We start from the raw sequence: 12,484 nt of genomic DNA on the forward strand, positions 1-12,484 counted from the left end.
ACAGATTGTCCCACTGCTTGTGCCTCCCCACAAGCCACGCACCAGTAGGCTCTGGACCTGTCCTTGCAATTGTACCACTGTCACTCCATATCTGGTCTACTGTAAAGTGGCAGAAAGCAATTTTGATTTTCACACTGTCCAATTTCTTCTTTCTTTTTCATTGAACACTTTCATTTATTAGTTATAAAAATATTGGAGATGGAGGATTGGTGGGGGGGGGGGTGCGGGGGGAAAGCTGTTTGACTGACAGTCAAGAGTCATCCAATCGGTTAACCAAGAGTCTGTTCGCTTTCCAATTGGCCGTGGGAAGGCGGGGCACCGCGAGGATAGTTGTGTCAGGCGACCAATGGTGGGGAGCGTGGAGGTTGGAGGCGGGAGGGTCATGTGATGATACCTCCAGGAATACGTCCAACCAGAGTTGGCAACCCTCGGAGCGGGGGAGACCATGCAGTCCTGAAGCCTCCTCTGCAGTTTTGTTGGCCATGGAGCCTCTTTTAACTCCAATTTGCCCTTCCTTTCTCCATAGCCATTAATATCCTCACTTTCCAAGTAAGCATCTACCTCATTTTTAAACACCTCAGCTGACACTCAGTCTATGGCCTTCTGGGCAGGGTATTCCATCCTTTCTCCACCCTTTCACCTCACTGGTCCTCTTGCAAGACCCAGTTTGTAAACCTACCCTTGACAACCCTGTTCAAACTACGAACCACTAAACTGCAATATTATCCTAGAGTAGTGATGAGACTCTTGGCTCAAAACTCACTCACTGCCATTCATGCGCAGTTCCTGATGATGAATGATTTGAAATGTACATAGTCTTGAGTCCTGTATTTTTCTCCGCGGTTTATGATCTTTCTCTCTTTGTCTGTCTGGTCCTGATGGTTTTCTCCTATTGCCCTCTTGTGGCAGGAAATGCTAAGCCCGGCCATGCAGGGCGTCATCCTGGCTATTGCTAAATCCAGACAAGTCTTTGACATGGATGGCCCTGAGGCAGGGCTAATAAAGGTATTTACTATTGCCAGTCTTGTGCTTTGCTGTGCATGTGACGTCTGCGGATTTTGTAGATTTTTTTTTATTGTCAACTTGGACTTCCTGTGGATTTAATGTTTTCTGATATCTTCCTCCTGGACCACTCCCTTTACAATCTCCTCACGCTGGGACACAGTTTCTCATAGAATCTTACAGCACAGAAGCTGCCATCGTGCCGACAGTTTGAAAGAGCTATCTAATTAATCCCACTTCCCTACTCTTTTCCCTGCAAATTTCTTCTTTTCAAGTATTTATCCAATTCCCTTTTGAAAGTTACTGGTGAATCTGTTTCCACCAGCCTTTCAGGCAGTGCATTCCAGATCATGAATATATTCTTGTACAATGTCTGCCCTCAATGTACCTACCCCCCAAGTATCTATTCTTGAGGTGTGAGTCCAGACAGCGAATGTTGGCAGGCTGTTGAACTGGAGGGAGATCGGGGAGTGGAGATCAGTCCTGCCCTTGTCTCTTACCTGAGATCCACATGCGAGCGCTGTCCAGCAAGATCGCAGGATAGCAGTCCGGGGTAGAAACACCATCTGATTTCCTTTCCCCTCCCTAGTCCCAGTGGCGCTCTTGTTGCTGCTGCCACCGTGGCTGCGATCAGCTAACTCAGCACAGAACAAGGGATTGAATCTGGTAACTTCAACAACAGCTTGCATTTAAACGGTGCCTTTAACGTAGTAAAACGTCACAAGACGCTTCACAGGAGTGTTATCAGACAAAATTTGACACTGAGCCACATAAGGAGATATTAGGACAGGTGACCAAAAGCTTGGTCAAAAAGGTAGGTTTTAAGGAGCGTCTTAAAGGGGTAGAGAGACAGAGAGGTTTAGGGAGGGAATTCCACAGCTTCGGGCCAAGACAGCTGAAGGCCCGGCCGCCAGTGGTGGGGTGAAAGAAATTGGGGATCCGCAAGAGGCCAGAATTGGAGGAACGCAGAGATCTCGGAGGGTTGTAGGGCTGGAGGAGGTTACAGAGGTAGGGAGGGGCGAAGCCATGGAGAGATTTGAGAACACGGGTGAGAATTTTAAATTTGAGGCGTTGCTGGACCGGGAGCCAACGTAGGTCAGCAAGCACAGGGGTGATGGGTGAATGGGACTTGGTGCAAGTTAGGATACGGGCAGCAGAGTTTTGGATGAAACATGAATAGAAAATGCTGAAAAGACACAGCAAATTAGTTAGCAGCTGTGAGAAAAGACATTTGGGGGGGTAACTCACGAGCTTGTTTTTGATTTCAGGTTTCCAGCATTTGCATTTTTCTTTTCTTTTTATTTGTACGTTCCTGGCCAGTCGGGCTTGGTTTCAAGCTGGGGGCAGTGAATTTAACAGTTGATCCAGTGGCGTTCATGGCTTTTTATTTAAATTGTGTCTTGCGCAGGCACCTAGTCTGCACTTCTTCAGAAACTAGCTTTCGAATCCCAGCTGGTGAATATTACCACAAAAATCACTCCTGTCGTGCTAAACACAATCAAGCTTCCTGATTGAGCAAGTATTTGCAATCCACACGCACCTGTTTGTAAAGCAGAAAGCTTCATAGAAGGATATGCTGAAAGGGTGAGACGAAGTAAAGTGGGAGAAGTCCCATGTGGAGCATAAACACCAGCATAGACCTGTTGGGCCGAATGGCCTGTTTCTGTGCTGTAAAATTCTATGTAATTCCATGCAGAAAGCCAAACAGTGCCCTTCCCATCTGCTTTCTGGAATTGTAGAAAATTATTGGTGCTGCATTCTTGTTGCTGAGGTTGCATGTGCACAAATTATATTTTGCAACTAACTGCTATTGAACTGTGAAATGGAAGGGTTTGATGCATGGTGTGCGTTGTGTGAGTTATGTGACATGTTGATATTGAAGTAGAATGACGGCCCATGTACCCTCATGCCATTCCATTCAGGCTGCTGCTGACTCTTCCAGCAGTTAGTTCACTGTCAACATTTTATCCATCTAAATGGAATCCACAAAGTTAACAGGACATGTTTGGAAATGGCTAACGCATGAGCACAATGTTCAGAGGCCCCAGGTGCTTAACGACTGGTGCTTTTTTTTCTTAAAAATGTTTCGCGTTATTTCCCGTTACCAAAGTAGCCTTAGTGTGTCACGAGGGTAGAGTTTTATCTGTACAATCTGGGCATAAAGTATCATCTGGGCAGAAAATAGAAGGAGGAAGATTGCACGCCCATAAAGAGCCAACCCAATTTTCCTTCCACTTGAATTAACAGAGGAAAAATTGGACGTACTTTGTTACAGTTATGCAATCGTATCCCCCCCCCCTTCAATCGTCCATTCTGCACACTGCCAAGGTGCTACAGGTAAAGGTCTGTCCCGTGGTGTTCTCTGGTGGTTTTATTGGGAGGGGAAAGGGGAAGAGATTCTTCATTTTACTTCCTGACTCAGAGATGCTGACTCTGTTTCCAAGCTCTGTTCCATCACTAACTGTTGACAATTGTGCAAGAATAGCCCAGAGAATCACCTGGCCCCCGGCTGGCTCTCCCGGTCCCCCCGGCTGGCTCTCCCAGTCCCCCTGGGTTGCAGCTTGGCATATGCCACAGACTATATCAGGAATTGACCTTGCGCTACCAATGACTGGCATCTGCTAAGGGGTGTCCAACCAGTGACCCAAGGGCCACACATGGTCTCCGAGCTCTGGCAGTCCAGCTCTTGAATCCGTTCCAGTTGTGCTTAGATTTCTTATTTGATAGTTTGTCCCCTTTGAATAAGGTGGCCCGGAGGTTTGGAAAGGACTGTTCTTAATGCTGTTTCATTGGTGGTTAAAGAAGTATCAGCAACTTGAGGCATTGGCAAATTAATGAGAAGGTGGATTTAAACTTTATATGTGGGCCTTGATGCTTCACTTAAGTGACCCACAGAGACAAAAACTTGGACACCCCAATTCTACTGGACTGTGACTCCGTTGGGGGAAGGGGCAGTGGGTGATGTGTTGCCTGAAAGTTAGGACATCACATGAAGAAAAGCAATGACTCCATTGAATGGAATTATTTCAATAACAGTTGTACTTTGGACTTCTAAATATGCAAGGTTGGTAACCATGACTCCCTGCTCTCCATCACCACTGTTATATTTAACTAATTCTCCAGTCACCGAAAAGATGGTTGACAGTTAGGTACCATGGAATGGATGGGGGCTGTCCAAACTGGACAGCCTGCCAATATAGACAAAGATGTTAGAGTTTTTGGTATTCTCCCTCCAGATGTCACTAGCGCGTTAAGCAAATGAAAAGAAAGAAAGACTTGCATTTATATAGAGCCTTTCACGACCTCAGGACGTCCCAAGGCGCTCTACAGCCAATGAAGTACTTTTGAAGAGTAGTCACCGTTGTAAATGCAGGAAATGCTACATTAAGACATTTTATAAAGCGTGTTGGGCCATCGCTGCAACAACTTCTGCACTTTAACTCCTTGAATGAAGTATCAGACTCTGGGAAATGGAATACTGGGGCATCCATTCTACAGGTTTAATGTCAGCGTGAAGCAGTTTCCCCTTTGCACTGACATTAAACCTGTGTAGTGCGAATCAGGTGTCCCGTCCCAAATGGGCTCTGAAGTGAAACGGAATGAGATTCCCTCCTCCAGCGAATCTGGCTCTGCTTCACTCCCGCGTCGGGGCGAGTCCTGACTCTGGATTCCGGCTGCACTTGCACTGTCACCCACAGCATTTGTGCGAAGTCCCGACACTGCTGTTGTAGTGTGAACGAAGCCTAACTGGACTTTTGACGATCCCTCCCCCCCCCCCCCCTCCCCCCTTCCTCCATGCGTGCTGTTGATAACTGAATGAAATTTTACACTAATTTAAATTGTTATAGGACCTTTTTGTTCTTTGCGCTAGAATCGTTTTCACAAACTAATAATTCCTAACTCTGCACACATGGTGAGTAAAGGCCTCTTTTAAGATGATGTCGGACCTGTTGAGGACTCCAGCATCTTTTATCATTTTGGGTTTTCCAGTTTGTTTTCTTCAACCTTTTTTCAATCACCGAGCTATATTTTGAGCTGTGTGTTTTTGTTCTCTCCCCTCCATCTCTCTTTCTCTCCCCCACCACCACCACCTTGCTCCTAGGCATTCCATGAAGAGTACTCACGGTTGTTTGACTTGGCCAAGGATAAGCCGACACCCCAGAACGATCCGCGGCTCCAGCACGTCCTCGTTTACTTCTTCCAGAACAAAGCTTCCAAGCGGGTGATCGAGCGGACGCTCCTGGAGCAGTTTGCAGATAAAAACCTGAGCTACGACGAAAGGTGGAGATAAATTTAACCCCGTGCATGTCGAATTTACAATTGCAGCTTTCCGAAGTCCAACTGGCGTCGTCCCAGGTCACAAAAAGGAGAAAAAAAACAATAATAATTTCTCATGTTCAAAGTAAGGGATGTCAGTACTGCAATGTGGGACAGTTTCCCCAGTTTTTGCACCCAGTGTCAGCTTCAAGCTTTCAAATGCGATTAACTCTCCAATTCTCCAGCTGCGCGAAAGAGAGTGCAAAGCGGTTTCTATTTCACACCAATGCTAAACTTGTACAATGTAAATCCAGAATTGAGACTTCACGTAATTCCAGAGCGAAGCTTCCTCTTCCTGGGATTTAGGCGGCATTTACACTGTGACTAGGATTGCTGGAGAGCAATACTACGTTGTACCAACACTGGTGGAAATGCACCTTTTAGATTGGGTATAAAACAACGTAGATGTAGGCTAAAGCTCCAGAGAAGAAGTGTTGTCGTCCTAACCTTAGTGTGTTTTTTTCTGTTGCCCACACCGTTCTTGCGTTGTCTGCTGCTTTACTGTAAGTTAATGGGGCAATTTTATGCTGAGAACTGCTGCTACCCACTGGGAACCGTGTAAACGCTGCTCAAACATTATTACACTTGGAATGTAAGCAGCTGGCAGAGAAATTAGATTTCTGCTCTGTCAGTCTGGGCTGGATTCAAATCTAGAGGTGAAAGGACACAGTCTAACCCACTGTCCCGTCTGTCAGCTCCTCTGACAGCCAAGCAGGATTCCGCAAGCCAGCAACAGCTTGCTGGTGATTGACTTTCACCTTTGGCATGGCCTCTTGGGCTGGAAGAGATTAACAGCAACAGCTTGCATTTATACAGCAACTTTCACTTAGAAAAACGCCCCAGCGTTCTCCAGAGGGCATAATCAGACAAAAATTGATGACGAGCCAAAGGAGGAGATATCGGAAGGGTTGACAAAAGGCTTGGTCAAAGAGGTGGTTTTTAAAGAGCACCTTAAAGGGGAAGATGGAGAGGCAGAGGAACTTTGGGAGGGAATTCCAGAGCACGGGGCCTGGACAGCCGAAGGCATGGCCGCAAGTAAGGGGGGGATGCACAAGAGGTCAGAGTTGGTGGAGTGGGAAGTTCCTGGTTAGGGGGGGTGGGGGTGGGGGTGGGGGGGCGCGGAGGTTACAGAGAAAGGAAGAGGTGAGGCCATGAAGGGAGATTTAAACACAACTATTTGAATGTTAAATTGGAGGTGTTGGGGGACCAGGGACCAAGGCAGTGCAGCCAAGACAGGAATGATGGGTGAGCAGGAGTTATTGCGGGTTAGGGCATAGGCAGCAGAGTTTTGGATGAGCTAATGTTTGCAAAGTGTGGAGGATGGGAGTCTGACCAGGGGATTTACTGGAATAGTAAAGTCTGGAGGTGACAGAGGCGTGGATGAGGGTTTCAGCAGCAGATGGGCTGAGGTAGGGTTGGAGGCTGACGATGCTACGGGGTGGAAGTAAGTGCAGATATGGTGTGGAAAACTCAGCTTGGGGTCAGATAGGATGCCACAGAAACCTGCTGTCCTTACCTGGTCCGGCCTATATGTGACTGCAGTCCCACATCAACATGCATGACTCTTAACTATCCCTCGGAAGTGGCCTAGCGAACCACTCAGTTAGGAGGCCCACCACTCAGGGCAACTAGGGATGGGCAATAATAAATATACCGAAAATTAATATTTTTTAAAATAGCAGAGCGTTGTTTTTTGAAGCAATGAAAATTTATTCAGTATCCTTCAAGTCAAAACATTGCTTCAAAATCTAAACAATCTTCTGTGTTCAAATTGTAGGTCCATAAGTATAATGAAGGTGGCACAGACAAAGCTGAAGCTTATTGGACCCTCCGATATGGACATGCAGGAGTATAAGGTACATTTGCACTTGTCTGTCGTGCGGCTTTGTTAGGGTGGTTTAAAAAAAAATCATAACAGCACAGAGGGGAAAGGACATAAATATTGAGCATTGTTCCAAATACATGCACTATTAACAGGGTTTCATATTTTCAGCTTTTACTGTAAAGTTGCTGTTTTGTTTCCCTCTGGGGGGTTTTTTTCCCCTGTAGTTTTCAACCCTTTTTTTTTTGGCGAGTAGGAAACCAGTTTTAAACTGGCAAATGTTGCTTCTGGCTTCCCCAGACATTCGGTTTCTGAAGGAGTCCTGGTGCTAATATTTCGGCCTTTTTTTACATGCTCTCGCCTGCAGAGAATGAGCATTGGTGCCATCTAAAGTGGCAGCTGGGATCGACCGGTGCACTCTCTGCATCCTTTCTCACCGCGTTTTAATAAAGAATTCAATGGTGTGTCGTCCTTTTCGTTTACAGAGATGGCACGAAGACTACAGTTTGTTCCGGAAGGTTTCCGTTTATCTCCTGACTGGACTAGAGTGCTATCAGAATGGAAAGTACGTATTGAACGCTTTAAAACCAGGATGGACCTTCTTCTGAATTCTTAACAGCTGACAGGGTGTTCTGGGCCTTTCTGTTTGAAATTGCAGTGCCCCGGCCCCCCTCTTCAAGAGGTGACAGAAGATGAGTTTGTGACTGTAGTTCCCACATGCAGCAGCCAATTTGTACACAGCAAGATCCCACAAACAGCAATGAGATAATGATCAGATAATCTGTTTTAGTTACATTGGTTGACAGATAAATATTGGCCAAGACACCAGGGGGAACTCCCCTGCCGTGGGATCTTTTACGTCCACCTGAGAGGGCAGATGCTTAACGTCTCGTCCAAAAGACACCACCTCCAATAGAGCAGCTCTCCCTCAGTACTGCAGTGAGAGTGTCAGCTTGGATTATGTGCTCAAGTCTCTGGAGTGGGACTTGAACCCACAGCCTTCTGACAGAGGCAAGAGTGTTACCCACTGAGCCAAGGCCAACACCTTAAGTATGAGGTTTAATGGAAAAGGTGTAGGGTACTATAGGGAAGAGGCTTGACGGGCTGAATGGCCTTTTCTTGTCCTTGACAGCCACAGTTTTTCTAACCATGGCAGGACCAGTCCTTTTAAAATGAGTGAAATGCTTGAATTAATGTTTTGTATCTGCTTTTAGATGCCGTGAATCCCTGACTTACTTGGTCCATGCCTTCCATAGCAACTTGAAGCTACTGAAGAACGGAAAGAACCGGGGAATTGATGAGACACTAATTGCATATTACAGGAGAAAGTGCCTTTTGGTCAGTCACTACTTTCAGATGAGGGAAAATGATTAGAATAATGCAGGCAAATTTTTATTAAAAACAGCAAATGTTGGAAACATGCAGCATCTGAAAGAGAAAAGACGGGTTATCGTTTCAGGTGCGGCATCCTTGCCAAAGCTGAAAGGCTCTTTACCCAAAAAACTTCATCTTTTCTCTCCCACCTGCTGTCAGACCTGTTGTGTGTTTCTAGCATTTTCCAGTTCTGTTTCAGGTTTTCTGACCTTGCAGCTTTGTCTGTTTTATATATTGGCACTGTCAGCCATTGTTAGGCCTTGAAGGTCTCGTGATCTTCGTGTAGCTCAAGTCCATCCAAGGCTTGAATGTAGCTCCCGCAGCTAAGAGACGCTTCCAGCATCTCCCGCGCTCCTGAACAGGATACGAGACATCTGTTGTCTAAAATGAAGGGCCAGAATTTGCTGCCAAAATAACGGCGAGTTTAATGGCGCTCACCGTTATTAATGTCTAAATCGCCCAGCAACTTGTGGTGAGGGAGAGATACCCCGTGAGTTGCGAATCACCACAAATTGCTGGACGATTTGCGCCGCTCTGCCGTTAGCCTCGCAAAAACGGCATCTCGCTCTTAACCTCCCCGTGATTTTCAGAAAATTGAGGCATTTGCACGTGAGTTGCCAATTAAACTCATCGCAGAAAGTTAGGGCTAGTACTTATCAGCGTAAGTACCATTTTAATGAAGCGATTTATGTTCCAATAATGCCACTCAACCTCTTGGGGCCCAGAAAGGGAACAAATTAAACTTCTTACTTTTCTTTTCGGTCTTTTTTTCCCTGCCTTAATCCACTCGTTCTTTCCCTCTCTTTATTTCTCTCTCTCTACCTGATTCGACTCTTAATTCACTCTATTTCATTCTCCTTCATTCCCCTGTTTCTTTCTCAATCCTTAAATCTCAATTTTTCTGGGGTTAATTTAATTTAAAATATCAATCGAGAATTTTCGTGCCGATTATTTTCAGGTTGAACCAATAACCCACAGTCTCTAATTATACATAAAACGGTGAATCTCATCTTCAGATCTCCAGCTTCCCATCAGGGGAGGTGCAGAACGGAATCCAGGTGGTTCCCACAAGGAAGAAGTCTGATCTGGACTTGCCCTGGGATCACTCTTGGTGTCACCTCTGCCCCGAGTGGCCGGCTGGAGAGTAACCAGTTGAGAGGCCTGGAAGCAGGTGCCTTGCTGTCCCTCTCTGCCGGGTGACGGTCCCTCTCTGCCTGGTGGCGGTCCCTCTCTGCCGGGTGACTATCTGTGATGGTAGACAAACAGCAACGTCAATCTAGAAAAGTACCCTGCCTGGAAGAATGCCCAGCTGGCATTGGAGGTGGACTCTTCATATAATGAATCTATGGTTTTTACATCCCTTTCACTAATAATGCACTGACCCGCACTTCATACCTATTACTGCAGGAGCTGAATGCCAATGCAGCAGACTTGTTTGAAAGTGGCGATGACAGCGATGTAGCAGAGGGGCTGAGCATAATGAACGACCTGGTCATTCCATGCATGCACCTGATAGTCACCAACGAGCTCTCCAAAGAAGACCTGGCAGCGGTGGAGATGATGAGGAACCACTGGTGTTCCTACCTCGGCGAAGACATGGATTGTAAGTCTTTGGCGTTCTGTGTACCATCTTAGAATCGTGCAGCGCAGAAGGAGGCCATTCGGCCCATCGTGCCTGTGCCGGCTCTTTGAAAGAGCTATCCAATTAGTCCCACTCCCCCTGCTCTTTCCCCATAGCCCTGTAAATTTTTCCTTTTCAAGTATTTATCTAATTCCCTTTTCAAAGTCACTATTGAATCTGCTTTCACCGCCCTTTAAGGCAGCGCATTCCAGGTCATAACTCGCTGCATATAAAAAAAAATTCTCCTCATCTCCCGATCTTCTTTTGTCCATTACCTTAAATCTGTGTTCCCTGGTTACCGACCCTCTGCCAGTGGAAACAGTTTTTCCCTATCTACTCTATCAAAACCCTTCAGAACTGAGGTGTTCAAAATTATGGATTAAATGGGTATTTTCTCTTTTGAGCCCTTGCCGGACTTTGGTTCTATTGGCGCCCAACTGACCATTCTCGGTGTGTGGTTAGATGATGATTATAGGGGACATCACTGCTGTGCCCAATCCTCTATTTGCTTGTCTTCCATGCGTGGCACTGCCAGCAGGAGGCGCTGGACAGAGATCACAAGTGGGAGGCCTGAGCTAATCTCCCCTCAATTCTAGGGTGCTCATTACCTGCCATAGCACCACTGCAGCTTCTGCCCACACCAGGCTTAAGGTCAACCAACTCAGCACAAGGGGGTCCAACCTAGGGGCTTCCAGGTCTGCATGGCTCATTCATTCAGAGCCTTAATCAGCTTGAGCCATCAGGGATGCTCCCCGGGGTTTTATAAGACCATAAGAGATAGGAGCAGGAGCAGGCCGTTCGGCCCCTCGAGCCTGCTCCGCCATTGGCTTCTGTATTTGGCTACACAACAGTGACTACACTTCTAAAATAATTAGTTGGATGTGAAATTTTTTAAGATCATAGAATCATACAGCACAGAAGGAGGCCATTTGGCCCATCGTGCCTGTACCGTCCCTTTGAAAGAGCTATCCGATTAGTCCCACTCCCCCTGCCCTTCCCCCGTAGCCCTGCAAATTTTTCCACTTCATGTATTTATCTAATTCCTTTTTGAAAGCTATTATTGAATCAGCTTCCACCGCCCTTTCAGGCAGCGCATTCCAGATCATAACAACTCGCTGCGTAAAAATTATTTTCCTCATGTCACCTCTGGTTCTTTTGCCAATTATCTTAAATCTGTGTCCTCTGGTTACCGACCCTTCTGCCAGCGGAAACAGTTACTCTATCAAAACCCTTCGTGATTTTGAACACCTCTATCAAATGCCCCCTTAACCTTCCCTGCTCCAAGGAGAACAACCCCAGCTTCTCCAGTCTCTCCACGCAACTGAAGTCTTTTATCCCTGGATGTCCTGAGAATGGGCTCTATAAAGGCAAGTTTGGGTTTTTATGCCCTCAAATGGCTGAAATTGTCCTCTTCTGTCATTTCAATGATTTTTTTTTTCCCCCTTTTTGTAGCCCAGCTACAGGAGAAACTCACCGAATTCCTCCCGAGGCTGTTGGACTGTTCGGCTGAGGTTCGAATCCTACGAGAGCCACCAAAGATCCGGCCAAACTCACCCCACGACCTTTGTAACAGGTTTGCGGCGGTAATGGAGTCAATTCACAGCACGTCGCCTGTCACAGTCAAATAGCCACTCGACCGGATAACATGAGATTGGAATTTTAAACACTGGACCCTTGAAATTGTGTGGTCAAGCATTTCACGAGCATTGATCCCGCAGTTAGTTGTCAAACACTGTTATCTGTTACATCAGGACTGAGGGGGGAGGGGAGGAATAGCAATGATTACATGAAATATTGGGTGCTTTTATTTTCACGCAACTTTGTATTTTGTATTTGTTGTGAAATAAATACTTTCCTTGTGCTTTATTTCCCAGAGATGTGTAAACGCATTTTTCCAAGTGTGTTTTTATTTAAAGATCTTCCTGAAAGTTAAGGTAAAGTTTAGACCCGTGCAAGCAGAGGGATGGAGGGGCCAGACATGGTTAATGAACAGCCCTGCTCTGGCCACGGCTCCCATGCACTGCCTTTCACCCCTGGTGTCCTGGCAGGGACCCAGAGCTCCTATGAAGTAAATGCGAGTTCAGTGTTTAAAAGACTCCATTTAATCAGCAGACAAGTGACTGACTCATCAGAATGTGCTTTGAAATCCTTCCATAAACCCTCGCTCTTTAAAGAAAACAAATAGCAGGAGAATGTTATCTGCCAGCGTTTGCTCGTGTTTTATAACTGATCGATTTCCCAAGACTGGCAGTTCCTAGAGGTAATGGGGCAGATAACGCACGTTGTTTCAGAAAGTAAAATGTCATACACCGATCGACACCACAAGATTTAACTATCAACAGTGCAAA

The 12,484-nt window shown here is 46.2% G+C and overlaps 1 protein-coding gene across 3 annotated transcripts in view; it reads left to right on the plus strand.

The window, feature by feature from the left end:
• Positions 1–12,002, plus strand: part of usp28 (ubiquitin specific peptidase 28) — a 65,002-nt gene extending 53,000 nt beyond the window's left edge. For 2 of the 3 annotated variants that reach the window (XM_067970897.1, XM_067970898.1), the window contains 7 exons: positions 910–1,005; positions 5,105–5,283; positions 7,097–7,175; positions 7,627–7,706; positions 8,356–8,479; positions 9,923–10,118; positions 11,589–12,002. In XM_067970897.1, the coding sequence (XP_067826998.1) occupies positions 910–1,005; positions 5,105–5,283; positions 7,097–7,175; positions 7,627–7,706; positions 8,356–8,479; positions 9,923–10,118; positions 11,589–11,764 (930 nt within the window). In that variant the 3' untranslated portion in view covers positions 11,765–12,002. The remainder of the gene's footprint in view (positions 1–909; positions 1,006–5,104; positions 5,284–7,096; positions 7,176–7,626; positions 7,707–8,355; positions 8,480–9,922; positions 10,119–11,588) is intronic. The other variant, XM_067970899.1, reaches the window with a different exon arrangement.
• The last annotated feature ends 482 nt before the right edge of the window (positions 12,003–12,484 follow it).

This window comes from Heptranchias perlo, chromosome 33, assembly GCF_035084215.1.
Source record: "Heptranchias perlo isolate sHepPer1 chromosome 33, sHepPer1.hap1, whole genome shotgun sequence".
Taxonomy (NCBI): Eukaryota; Metazoa; Chordata; class Chondrichthyes; order Hexanchiformes; family Hexanchidae; genus Heptranchias; species Heptranchias perlo.